The sequence below is a fragment of the Ciona robusta genome, chromosome 11 (assembly GCF_009617815.1).
Source record: "Ciona robusta chromosome 11, ASM961781v2".
NCBI lineage: Eukaryota > Metazoa > Chordata > Ascidiacea > Phlebobranchia > Cionidae > Ciona > Ciona robusta.
The window spans coordinates 717,483-731,372 of NC_143245.1; the positions used below are offsets into that span (position 1 = coordinate 717,483).

At 36.7% G+C, this 13,890-nt stretch overlaps 3 protein-coding genes across 3 annotated transcripts; all 3 read left to right on the forward strand.

Moving 5' to 3' along the window:
* The first annotated feature begins 1,333 nt into the window (after window positions 1–1,333).
* LOC149727564 (uncharacterized) lies at window positions 1,334–5,476 on the forward strand. Its single transcript, XM_089888912.1, has 5 exons — window positions 1,334–1,503; window positions 1,975–2,131; window positions 3,023–3,422; window positions 3,805–3,956; window positions 4,744–5,476. The coding sequence occupies exons 1-5, from the start codon at window positions 1,403–1,405 to the stop codon at window positions 5,068–5,070; spliced, it is 1,137 nt and encodes a 378-aa protein (XP_089745038.1). The 5' UTR covers window positions 1,334–1,402; the 3' UTR covers window positions 5,071–5,476.
* Window positions 5,477–5,756: 280 nt separating this feature from the next.
* On the forward strand, window positions 5,757–9,337 carry LOC149727565 (uncharacterized). Its single transcript, XM_089888904.1, has one exon. It carries the CDS (start codon window positions 5,905–5,907, stop codon window positions 8,854–8,856), a length of 2,952 nt encoding a protein of 983 aa, XP_089745030.1. The 5' UTR covers window positions 5,757–5,904; the 3' UTR covers window positions 8,857–9,337.
* On the forward strand, window positions 9,336–13,754 carry LOC149727566 (alpha-soluble NSF attachment protein-like). The gene is made up of 5 exons (XM_089888920.1): window positions 9,336–9,510; window positions 10,714–10,872; window positions 11,200–11,322; window positions 11,691–11,920; window positions 12,571–13,754. The coding sequence occupies exons 1-5, from the start codon at window positions 9,361–9,363 to the stop codon at window positions 12,797–12,799; spliced, it is 891 nt and encodes a 296-aa protein (XP_089745046.1). The 5' UTR covers window positions 9,336–9,360; the 3' UTR covers window positions 12,800–13,754.
* Window positions 13,755–13,890: the final 136 nt, after the last annotated feature.

Here is a 13,890-nt window from a genome sequence, read left to right on the forward strand (position 1 = left end):
GCCTCGAACCTGTATAGCGAGGAGCTGCTGTAGCCATTGTGCCACAGCGCCTGCGTGTTATCAGTTATAGTTACATACTTGTTACAGTGTCCATAAAAGTCACAATCGGTTAATATGGTGTTAAAAGTGAAGCCCAATCAGTATATTATATGTAAGAATACGGATACACATAGTTTAAATGAAGGTACATTATATGCGCGTAACATTACGAGCGGCAGTAATGATAAATAGGCAACTATAGACCAATATGTACAAGCGGTGAACAGTTTAAAAACAAATGCAATAAAGTTTTCTCTTTGCTGTTATGACTTAATTATAACTTTACTATCCAACATAAGAAACCGCTACGTTGCTTCTAGAACTCGTTTGGCCACTTGTAATAATGACGCCATAATACATCAACAAACGCCTGCAAGTAGCAACCGCGGTGTTAGAACTACTGCAGTGAAATAACTAAATGAATTGAAATTCAATTCCTCAGCTTACTAAAGTTGTTCTACGCTTGGTTGCATCGTAATGTCACCTTCTAGACCAGACAGTATAATCACGCTTTGAATTTAGACCAAATTACCCCCCTGGCGATTTACTTTAAAACTTTTTCGGTAAATTAAATTTCGTTCAAAAGTTTGTCTCGTCTTGCCGCTACTTTTAGAATAAAGGTTCCAGATTAGAATACGGAGCGTTGAATGTAGTTTCGGTATCTAGATGCTTATGTATTGTCGTTTTGTTCGTATAATAGCTTGGGGTAAGATGGTCCAAATTTTATCGTTCAATTCGGTAGTGGTGGTCAGAGCATATTTATAAGATTAAATAACCGCAATAAAACACGATAGGGAAATATGGGATACCACGTGGTAATGGTACTCAACTTGCCAACAGTACCATACATAGCATAACTTTGTTTTGTTGTTTCGGTTGCAGAAACGTGGGTTCTAATAGTATGAAGAAACCAACTGTCGTCACGCCACGCTAGATGTTAAAATATGAAGCCGGTTCCGTATTTTAATAAGAAGCTTTTTTACCTCATTTGCGGTTTTTCTACGCTCGTTTATTTCTTAAAATGGAATTTTCAAAGCACTTATCCCACCCCATTATATGGAGCAAAGAAATCATACGTTTCCGCGGCTTTAAGCCGCTCCTATGACGTCACAAGAGCGACTATTCGTCATACAGCATGTGAGGAATTCGGGGAACCCCCCAACTGGAGTAAGAAGTTTAAACCCCTGCTTAAAATGGATGAGACGAAGTATTTGTATCCACAAATATTAGAAGGGCTTGGAAATCAATTGATTGGGTTGCAACTGGGAATACAAATGGCTGTTCGTCTGACTATTCGTCATACAGCATGTGAGGAATTCGGGGAACCCCCAACTGGAGTAAGAAGTTTAAACCCCTGCTTAAAATGGATGAGACGAAGTATTTGTATCCACAAATATTAGAAGGGCTTGGAAATCAATTGATTGGGTTGCAACTGGGAATACAAATGGCTGTTCGTCTCAACCGGTACGTTGCGTTGGTTATACAGCCCCATTAAATCCAATTTTGTTATAGATAGCATATATTCTACGTTACTGTCCTATATCTTGTGTTACTACCATCGTATGTTTGTATCTACTTGGGCAAAACACTTCTCCAATTCACTGGTAACTTATGGGTTGTTTTATTTGTCAGCCATACAGAAATACAATCACCCACAAAGTTACATACGTGATAACTCGTAATTAAGCTGACACAAGGTGTATGAAACAGAACACCCGTGTTATAACGACTGTTGTTAGCCCGCCATGCGAGGATAAATAAGTTACATACGTGGTAACTTGTAAGCGGACACGAGGTGTATAAAACAGAACACCCGTGGCCGTGTTACAGGCCGTTGTTGCCTGGCTATGCGGGTATAAAGAAGTTCCATTCATTCATTTTATCATTCATTCATTCATTAATTCATTCGTTAATATACTTCCATCCGTATTCCAGCACCTTGGTGCTCCCGGCATTCATGGTTCACAACAACACAAAGTCGATACCTACGTCACAAGTTATTGACGTCACGAAGCTGAGGAAATCTATTTCTGTTATTTCTGTGTCAGAGTTAAAACAAAGCTGCCGTGGAAAATTCGATGCAGTTTTTTTGGTATGTTTAAATGTAAACGTGGTATACTGTGTATATAGCTTGCTATGTATATACTACTGTGGGGTAAGATGGATACCGTTAGAACATAAATATCCCATATTTCCTAATCCCGTTTTTAACAATCAACAACAATTAAATGCTCTTTTAGAGTCATGAGGATATACGGTTATATAATCCTCTTAAATCGGATAGCGAAGATCTTAATTAAAACAATGAAGAAGGAAATTACAGCAACAAAATGAAAGTCATATATAACTGACAAATATATTTTAATTAATTTGTACAGAGTCGACAACGGTATATACGGTTCATGGGTAAATGTGTTTAGAAAGTCAGATTATATTAAGTTATATAGCATGTACAGTATTACATGTTAAACCGTTGCCATAAATTGCCAACGGCTTTCACAAAACGCGGTTTCAACCAAACCGTTCTTCATCGAGTAATCGTAGATGGAATAAGCGGTTACCCACAAACGGGCACGAGGTGTATGAAATAGAACACGCGTGTTAACCCGTTGGTGTTAACGGCTGCTGTCGTGCCGCGCCATTCGAGGGTAAACCAGTTACATACGTGGTAACTTGTAAGCGTGCACGAGGTGTATAAAACAGAACACCCGTGTTATAACGACTGTTGTCGTTGCCTCACCATGCGAGCATACATAAGTTACATACTTGGTAACTTGTAAGCGGGCACGAGGAGTATGAAACAGAACACCCGTGTTATAACGACTTCCGTTGCCTCACCATGCGAGCATACATAAGTTACATACTTGGTAACTTGTAACCAGGCACGAGGTGTATGAAACAGAACACCCGTGTTATAATTACTTCTGTTGCCCCGCCATGCGAGGATAAATAGGTTACATTCATTCATTAATTTATTGAACAGTTGTCTCATATCTGGCCGTTCTACTTGAAGACAGCCGAACATTACACAGAAATGAAACTAATTCGCAACTACACAGCTCGTTTAGATGAAGATCATCGGCTTTTCCCCGCAGACTTGGCTGCATTTGGAATCAACGCTTACCCAAAGAATTTTAAACCGAAGAGCAGGGCTCTTATAACACCAAGGTCAGAGATTAAGCAACGCTTCGCAACTGACGACAAATGCGTCGTGTTGCTGACCAATATATTTGGATTTCCAAGAATGGACGACTTCCCTCGAGATCATGGGGCGGTAGGATATAACATGTCGGACGAACAATTGTATTCCTTGTCGTATAAATTGTCGAGAAGACCGCCCACGGTCGACAAGATGGCGAAAGAGTTTGTGTCGAAAACACTTGGTGAGTTTTAAGCTAATTGCCTCGGGCTCCGACTATACTTTGGTTATCTCCATAAAAAAATGTTATCGTTGAAACCAAAGTACATCGGACTCGGTTGATCAAAATCCATTATACCAATTTGTACGCAGCCATCTTCGTTTATAACCAATCAAAAAGCTATATTACGCTCTGTCGGTGTGTGTTCTTGGACAAGGCGTTTATTAACCTAAGCTATCAGTTATTACGCATTATGCACCAGAACACCCGTGTTATAACTTCGAGTTGTCCCGCCGTGCAAGGAATAATATTTACGTTCATTCATTCATTCATTCATTCATTCAATCATTCATTCATTCATTCATTCATTCATTCATTCATTCATTCATTCATTCATTCATTCCAGGAGGAAACTTCGTGTCCCTCCATTTCCGATACGACGAAGGTGATTGGATGACAGATCATCGGTGCAAGTATCCTGCTAAGACTAAAACTTGCGAGATGGTTCGAAAGAAGAACGCGTCTCTTACAATGGCAACGAAAATGAGCCACTTTTTGGTATGTTAGTAATTAAATATAGTAGGGTGGGGAAAGACGGGACACCTTTAGCTCATAATATCCAAATATTGTGTTCGTGTTTTAAACGATTAACAACGATCTATGGGAGTCGTGGGATGCGGTTTTAAAATTCTTTAAATGTTTTTTTTAACTACCAAATCGGACGGGACAACGAAATGTTGTTTAACGTTTAATGTTAATATAGTTTCACCAAAAACTGTCATTAATTGTCGAGTTATTGGGAAATATGGGCTTGAGCATCCCATCTTACCCCACCCTACTAATTCAAACATGCACTACGCTAGTATCATACACGGTATACGTTTATACATGATATAGTGGAGTGGGGAGAGATGGGACACCTTTCCTTCTATTTTCTTGTCCCATCTGGTAGTAATCAAAGAACATTCAAAAAATTATAAAACCGTATCCTCACGACTTCCAAAACCGTTGTTAATTGTTTACAAACATCAGGTTATCTTGATATTATGTGCTAAAAGTGTTCTATCTTACCCCACTCTACTATATGTTCTGTTGCATATAGGTGAGGTGCACGAGTCCTGGGATTTATGCCGGAGTAACATATACGTGACTCGTAAGCAGGCACGGAGTGTATGAAACAGAACACTTGTGTTTTAATGAATGCAAACGAGAGTCCGTATATAAACAAACATGTATACGAACTCTGATTTAAACAAATTGTTAAAACACGATTGGAAAATATATGGATTGCATGTGGTAACGGTATTCAACCTATACCCGATATCACTATGTTTATGTTTTGCAGAAAGTCAAACACCATGGTATCAACAAAGTCTACATTGCCCACCCGCCAACCAATGCCCACTTTATCACACAATTTAAAGCTTATTTCAAGCGCAAGCGTCCGAAGATTGAATTCTTTAATTCATCCGATCTTGTTCGAGCTCTGAAGTCGAAATTCCACGACTGTTTTCACAAAGTTGATTTCGGAACTGCAATGTCCATGTTGGACATGGAAGTCTGCACGAAAAGTGACTTGTTTATTTATTCCGTCGCGTCAACTTGGTCCGACAGAGTAAGAACAGCAAGAAACAACAAGAACAGCATCAGCGTGAACCGGTTTTTACAATAATTGAATGAGTGGATGTCATTATTGTGTGGTCACACGCGATGCCACCGCATATGATGCGCAATAGAATGTCAATTAATAAGTGGATTGAAGTGAAACTTATTTAACCTTGTTTGGCGGGCAACAAAAGTTATAAAACTGATGTTTTGTTTCATACACCTCGTGCCTGTTTACGAGTTACCATGTATGTAACTTATTTATTCTCGCATGGCGTGGTAACGACAGTCGTTATACCACGGATGTTTTGCTTCACACATCTCGTGCCCATTTACCAGTTATGTATGTACTTTATGACCAATTAAGCGTTACCTCGTTCCGCAACCAAGTTGCTTATATGTTTGTTCCGTTTTATGTTTAGTGTTCCGTTTCGATTTATTGGTATTGTAGAAACTACAATTGCTCATCACCATTTTGTGTCTTTGTTCTGTAGATACGTCTGTATACGATACCGCCGTTCGATATTTTCGTTTACAATAAATAGTGCGCCATGTTAAACATATAGATTTCCCTAATTTTAAGAGAAAATGCAACTTCTGTCTTGATTTTGGTATTTGCCCCCAACTTTATTTAAAAAATGTTTTTATCTTCTTTCTTTTTTCACCAACTTTGAAATGTTTGTTTTTCTCACTTTGTTTATAACGTTCTCTTTTTTGTTTAATTGTTTATTAAGTATCTATACGAGAGAATGCAAGAAGAAGAGTGACCCCAACGGTTGGTAAAAGTGACTATGATTATTGGCTTCATATTGCGTAAAGCATATGTTGTTGTTGTGTAGTGGTGTTAGTTTTGTTTTAAGTTGCTATTTTTAGGTAATATATTTTGCCCTACGCCTCTAAAATGCAACAAGTTTACAATGGAGATTACAGGAAAGCGCCGGGCAAGCGGATATTTCTAAGCCAGCACGAAGAAGATGAAAACAAAGTAAAAGACTCCGCGCATAAACTAAAATCCGACGGGACAAAAAGTTTGTTGGAATTTATCCATAAAGACATTATCGGTAATGGTGTTGCATATGATGGCCCTTTTGGTAAAAGAAAATTAGTCTATTGCGATTATATAGCGACTGGTAGGGCATTGGAATCGATTGAAACTTATATAAAGGAAAACGTCTTACCTTGGTATGGAAACGTTCATACAACCACCTCTGTGACGTCACACCAGTCGACATTGTTTCAAAATGAGTCGAGATTAATGGTTCGTAACTTTGTGCGTGCTAGTGAACATGATGCTGTTATATTTACTGGTAACGGTGTGACTGGTGCGGTTCATAAACTTATTAGCGGTTTACATTTCATTAAACCTGTGGTTGTGTTTGTTGGTCCTTATGAACACCATTCTAATCTACTGCCTTGGAGGGAAATTGCTTGTAAAGTAATTCGTATATCAGAAACCATAAAAGGGGAAGTGAATATTGAACATTTGGATGCAGCTTTAATGGCATGGAAGGAAACAAATTATCATTTAATCGGTTGTTTTTCCGCTGCTTCTAATATAACAGGGATTATCACAAACGTTGATATGGTTTCTTCAGCCCTGCATAAACATGGGGCTTTTGCGTTCTGGGATTACGCAACAGCTGGGCCTTATGTGGACATTGATATGCACCCAACATATCAAGGCTCGTCAAAAGATGCCGTGTTTATTTCCGCACATAAGTTTGTTGGTGGTGTGGATTGCCCAGGGATTCTCGTTGCTAGTAAAAGTTTGTTCAAGAATCCTGTTCCCTCTGGTTCTGGTGGAGGCTCCGTGTTTTTTGTTTCCGATAAAAGTCATCGATATTTGCAAGATATTGAGATGAGAGAAGAAGGGGGAACACCAAGGTTGGTTGGGATTGTACGCGCTGCGATGGCTATGCAGATGAAACACACAGTAGGGATGGAAAATATATTAAACGAAGAGAAGAGATTGTATAATAAAGCTATGGCTGTTTGGGAAAAGTGTTCAAACTTACATATACTTGGTAGTCCACAAGTGTCTGTAAATAATCGTTTGGCTGTGTTTTCCTTTCTAGTATATCACCCAGAGTCTTCTCTATATTTACACCACAACTTCGTAACTGCAGTGTTGAATGATTTGTTTGGAATCCAAGCCAGAGGTGGTTGTGCATGTGCCGGACCTTATGCACAAGATTTATTGGGCATTGATGATAAAACTGTATTAGAATTTGAAGCAGCTTTGTTAGAGGACAGTAGATTGAACCGCACTCACCTAAGAAGGCAGGAGGAATGTTCTTCGACTGAGGTTTTACGACCAGGCTTTGTGAGGATCAGCCTCCCATATTTCTGCAGTGAAGTTGAAGCTGATTTTATAATAAATGCAGTTGCAATGGTGTCTAAATTTGCATGGAAGCTTCTGCCACTTTATATGTTTAACCCAGAGACGGGCCAGTGGAAACATAACAAACATAAAGTCTTCACACAGAGGCAGTGGATTGGGGATGTAAAGTTTACGGGGTCTGGCATGAAGATTAATCCTCGCGTTGAAAAACGATTTACACCTGACTCCATTTTAAACGAAAATGAAATTTTGGAATTTGCTGAAGAGTTGTTTCAAAAAACTGTTAGAAATGAAAACCTGCCGGACCAGCGTTTAATATTTTCTGAAAATGTTCGCCATTTATGTTGGTTCCTATTGCCCTCTGATGCGTTACAGATGCAACTGAAATCAAAGCAGATTGAAAGGAAACTTCATTGCCCAATTAAAGTAAGAACAACCATTAAGGAATTAACAAAAGATGAGATTAGTCAACTTGTTAAAGTACCCGAGAATTTTGTTCATCAAATTAATGAATCAGAAACAATGATTCCAAAACAAGTTGTAAATATCAAAACTATTTCAACTGAAAAACCCAAACCTGTGGTGACCATTAATGGCAATGCTAAAACTACAAATGAAAATACTATTCCTTGTAATGTGAAGGTTATGCCTTCTACATTAATCAATGCTTGTCCAGTTCCTAAGCCTAAAGCAACCCGCCCAGTAGCGAAGGTTGCTTTCCCCTCTGTTCCTAAAAATCTGTTCAAGCTTTCTATAAAAGCAATCAATGATTTCAAGATGATAAAAGACAAGGATAAGGTTCTTGTTTGTTTATCTGGTGGGAAAGATTCATTATCAATGCTTCATGTGCTGCACCAGTACCAATACCAAGCTAGAAGCAACAACATTCATTTTGACCTCGGAGCTGTTACGATTGATCCAATGAATCCATCGTTTGACCCTTCCCCTCTTATTCCTTACATGAGGTCACTTAATATTGAGTACTTCTATGAAAAACAAGGGATTATGGACCAAGCTACGAGTGTCAACGCCAGCTCTGTTTGTTCCTTCTGTTCTCGTATGAAACGTGGTCGAATATACGCAGCAGCTCGAAGGGAAGGATGGAACGTGTTGGCGTTTGCTCATCATCTGGATGACTTAGCTGAAACTTTCTTAATGTCCGCCTTCCATAATGGTTTACTACACACAATGAAAGCACATTACACGATAAAGGAAGGCGACTTACGAGTAATTCGTCCGTTTATTTACGTTCGTGAAACCGAAACTCGAAAATTTGCCGAAACAGCTTTATTACCAGTGATCCCAGAAAACTGCCCTGCTTGTTTCGAAGCTCCTAAAGAACGTCATCGAGTGAAACAGTTGTTGGCTTCCCAGGAGATTCTTCATCCTCGAATGTTCTTTAGTTTAAGAGAAGCATTATACCCTCTGATGGGAAATAGTAAAAATTTTGACCAAAATCCAGACACTCTTGTTTCTTTGTTTAAAAAAGTTAATGTATTGGACAATGAATAAGGTTTTCTGTTCCCTTTGTTGGAATTCACTAAATAGTAAACATATGTATTAGGTGCCAAACTTTTTAAAATACGGGGGGGGGGGAGGAGTTAGTTAAACGAATATTTCCATGAAACAAACTTAACTTATTGATTTACTGATTGATTTATACAATGCAGAAATCTTTTAGCCTGCCTGCCACCCCAGGTTTGGTGCCTATGTACGTGGTTCAAATTATGTGGGCGTTTTATTTAAGGGGTCTTTATAGCATAGGCAATAACGCAATACTTTAACTTTTTAAATGTTTTGAATTTAATCTTGTCAGTGTCAATTATGCTAGCTCTGGTTTTACATTTTTTAAATAATGTGTTTTTATTCGGGTAAGTTAATGGTAAAGGCCAATATTGTAAGGATTATCAATGCTTTTAATGTCTACACATGTCATATTGGTTTAAAATCGACCCATTTCTTACCATTTCTATTTATTCCATAAAAACCTCAGGTTAATAAATAAGCAAACCAACCATGTCTAAGGAAAAGGAAGCTTGTGAAATATTGGCCGAGGCTGAAAAACTTTCAAAATCGGGGACGGGATTTTTCTCGCAATTATTTGGAGGTTCAATGAAGCTTGAAGATGCTTGCGACAAATATGTAAAGGCTGGAAACTTATTTAAGGTATGAGAGTAAAGTTAAATGTATAATAATAACAACATTTTCACTGTGTGACAAACCTGGGGCCTCAAATTTAGATAAAAGTTTTGTTGTTTTATTTTTCAAATACAATTAATAAAAAAGAAATATGGATCTACAGCAAAACAAAAGTAAATGCTAACATAGTAACATTCAAAACGTGGGCTAGTTTTGTGCACTATTGGTGTAAATGCTTTAATCACTTTAAACAGCTGCATATTACCCAACCCTTATAAAATTAAAAATACTGGTAGTTTTTACATCTGTCACGCTAGGAATTAAGGTCCCAGTGTCCATTGGTATCCGCTCAGATTTTAATCATGCATTTTTTATAAGTTTTTAAATCAATGTTTCTAATTGCTACCAATGAGTCAATGGGGGTTTTCAATGTTTTAAAACAGAAAAGATTGTTAAAATTAAAAATACCAATTAAGACAATCAGTATATATATAGACAGGCTATAAGTGTTTTATTGCTGGACCTTCACATTTGTTGTTCATTGTTTTACTTTAGTATGTGTAAGGCCAACTCTTTTATCCTAGTATTGTATTACATGGTGTCACTTGTTACACCATACATTGGAATCATACGATGGCTAACACTTTCATTTTAAATATATATCTAATTATCTCCTACATAACTTTTACTTTATTCATCAATGATAAAAAGTGTAAACAATTGTAATATCCTGTGAGTGTGAGTGGCATACTTATGTTTGTATTGAATGGATGATTGAATAAATGTAGAGAATGCAACAATGATTTATCTTTTTTACGTTATAATTATTTAACATTCTTTTGTAAGTCGAATGTTTATGAGATGCTGGTTTGGACAGCCTTGATTTAAAGTTAAATTTGTTTAACATCATGTTTTTAGTAACTCAAGGCAAGGGATGGAAAATGAAAACATTGATTTCAATATTTGTTTTAATTTTACCAAAAGAGTTTTATTTTTACAATAAATTATATACAACAATAATAGGCGCTTAGCATCAGTATGTACTGCTTACATGCATGCCCTAGAATATTTTATTGTACTCTGCAAGAATAACCAGGTTTACCATTATAATAAAAATGCACCAATTAAAAATTATAACATGGTATACGGTCCAAAGAGCACCCTGGTTTTCGAAAAGTTACGCGTGTATGACAACATTTTACCCGCTAACCATCATTTCTTCCAATGAAGATGGGGAAGAAATGGAGTGAAGCGGGAGCTGCGTTCCGCAAGTCGGCCGACATCCGTGAAAAACTGGCGAACAAACATGAGTCAGCGTCGAACCTCGTTGACGCGGCAGGTTGTTACAAAAAGTCCGAGCCGGAGCAAGCGATCACTTGCTTAGCAAGAGTGAGTAACATGAAATTGAAGTTATATTTCTTTTTTCAAATATAATAGTGAAGATGTAATAATTAAAACAACCACACTAAAAGAATTTGCAACAAACGAAAATTGCTTCCTAAAAGTTATTAAGCTTTAAACTAGGTATGGCTGCTTAAAATAGCAAACCATAATGGGTTTGAAAGTTATAATAAAAATTACGTTTACTAGGTTACATTACATACCATTTTGAAAACCCTTGTTTATATGTTTAACATACTAATCAGGAGGCAGCTATTTCAGTTATTACAGCTTCATTAATGCATTAATACACATTTTAGCAATAAATATATTCAGGCAATAGACATCTTCACTGACATGGGTCGTTTCACCATCGCTGCCAAACATCATATGTCGATCGCCGAACTTTACGAGGCTGATGCTTTGAACATTGAGAAAGCAATCGCCCATTATGAAAAGGTGGGAAAGAAAGGGGATAGAGTTATAAAGTTAAAATGCTTAAGGGTTTACAACCAACTTACTCATGTTAAATTTCCTGAGTTATTGCATCCAACAAAACTTATGAACCCAGTGATCACCGATGGGTGGTCTGAATTGTCAGCCATACAGAAAAATAATCACCCACAAAGTTACATACGTGGTAACTTACAAGCGGCACGAGGTGTATGAAACAGAACACTCGTGTTATAACGACTGTCGTTGCTTTGCCATGCGAGGATAAATAAGTTACATACGTGAATGTATGAAATAGAACACCTGTAGACTGTGTTATATAATATTTCTGTCAAAATTTACTACTGTCATGATTTTTAAATGTTGTTTTCCAGGCCGCTGATTACTATGATGGCGAAGACTCGAAGAGCAGTGCCAACAAATGTTGGTTAAAAGTTGCTGCTTACGCTGCTCAGTTGCAACAATATACCAAAGCCATCGAACTTTATGAGAGGGTCGCTCTCACCTCTATAGAAAGCCCATTGTTGAAATATGCAGCCAAGGAATATATGTTTAAAGCTACATTATGTCAGTTCTGTTTGGGATGCAGTGGTGTAGACGCAAGGTACAGTATCTTTTATTAATATATAGGAGCCAAACTTTTTAAATAAGCGCCAAACTTTTTAAAAAGCAAGCAGGAATAGTTTATTTCGCAAAATCCTGTAAAACAAATCTAATTTACTGGTTGTATTTCAGGGCTATCTTGCCTGCCCTGCCACCCCAGGTTTGGCGCCAATGTTTCTGATTATTGAACAATTTATTTTAATATAAAAACAATATAACTTACTATTTAGGTCATTTTAGACAATTATATTATACAGGTTAAGATACTATGTTAAACTTATCTTTCACTGCTGCATAGTATTGCATCCTCTATTAGACTCCATTGCAAGCATAAACCCCATCACATTAATAAGGCTGATTCTAAAGAATCAATAATAAAAATTGATTTTCTGTTTATGATCGCTTTATTGAGGTTAACACTATTTCCTTTACTTTAGTGAATACAAAGTCAGGCCCTTTATGCAGTGCAACACTTTTAAACGCAAAGTGTATGGAAATACATAATTGCTGTCAATCTATAAATGTGGAAAGATATAACAACCCTGTTTTAAGTCTTGAGGATACAGTTATATATTATTTGTTTACTAAGCGTTCATTGTTATAATAAAAATGTCAATATAGTTAAAAATTGTTTAACCCTTGGTTTTCCAGACAAGCAATAGAGAAGTATGAGGAATGGATGCCAGCCTTCGAGGATAGCAGGGAATGCAAGTTGGTTAAGAAGTTGATTGAAGCTTACGAGAACAACTCAGCTGATGGATTCGCTGAAGCTATTGCTGAATATGATAAAGTAACAAGGATAGATGAATGGCTGACGACAATTCTGCTGCGAATCAAGAAGACAATCGCAGGGGGGGACGAAGATATTGATAATATGTGATTTCTATTATTTACTGCACTAATTTATGATCCGCAGAAATGGCTGTGGGGTTTATGGATTGTCTGTTTCACCCCACGCCTAATGTTGTTAATTATAAATCTAATATTATAAAATATAAAGTTAGCAAATACTTCATTTATTACACTAATTCGGACAATTAATGTGAAATAACAGAGAAATTATTGAGACATTATTTTCGAATTTCGGGTGTAAACATATTTGCAAATATTAAACGACTGAATTTCCATTTTTGAAGAGCAATAGTGTAGGATAAAAAACCTGTTATTTAATTAACTTTTGATGTTCCTGATGTCAATGTTGTATCTTTATCTGTTTGTAATTAGCGTTGTTTGTAAATTAAGACTTTCTGGCTTTTTTTTTCTTAAAGCCAGCATATTTCATTATGTATTCTAATAGTTCTTGTAGCTTGGGTGGTCATATTGATTGAATGTGTTTAACCATATATAAATATTAATTAATTATATTAATATTACACCATATTTGGTTATGGCAACTATAAAGATTTGGTGAAATGATTGATTCTGTGTATTTTTGCATTATTCCATCTGCATTTCAAATTGCTTGAACAATATTTACAAGGATTTATTTTTGTAGCAAGATTTAACTTGATTTTCAGTGTTTCCTGAAATCGAAAAATATCTGAAACAAGACTTGTATCCATCTGTGATTTAAATTGCATCAATTTTTGGCAAGATTTGTGAACACTGATAAAGCAGCAACATTTTGCAGCTTTGAGTTTAGACGAAAATGCTAATTTTGCTTCAACCTAATTTTGACCATGTTATATATATTTATGTAGTACCCTGATGTTATGTGTTGCGTTACACGTGCAATGTATACCAGACACAATATTTGTGTAAATTGTGTTTGGTGGGAATTGTTTTATTAATATACAATGACATAATTTGTTTATTACAAGGAAACGCAAAAGGTGGTCTTGAAATTATGTGCTAGAAATTTTGAAGGAAATTGTTACCTCAAATAATGTTGAAGACCGAAAAATACCAAGGGTAAAATTGAATGAATGTAAAATTTACCCAACAAAATGACAATCGTTATAACACGCTAAG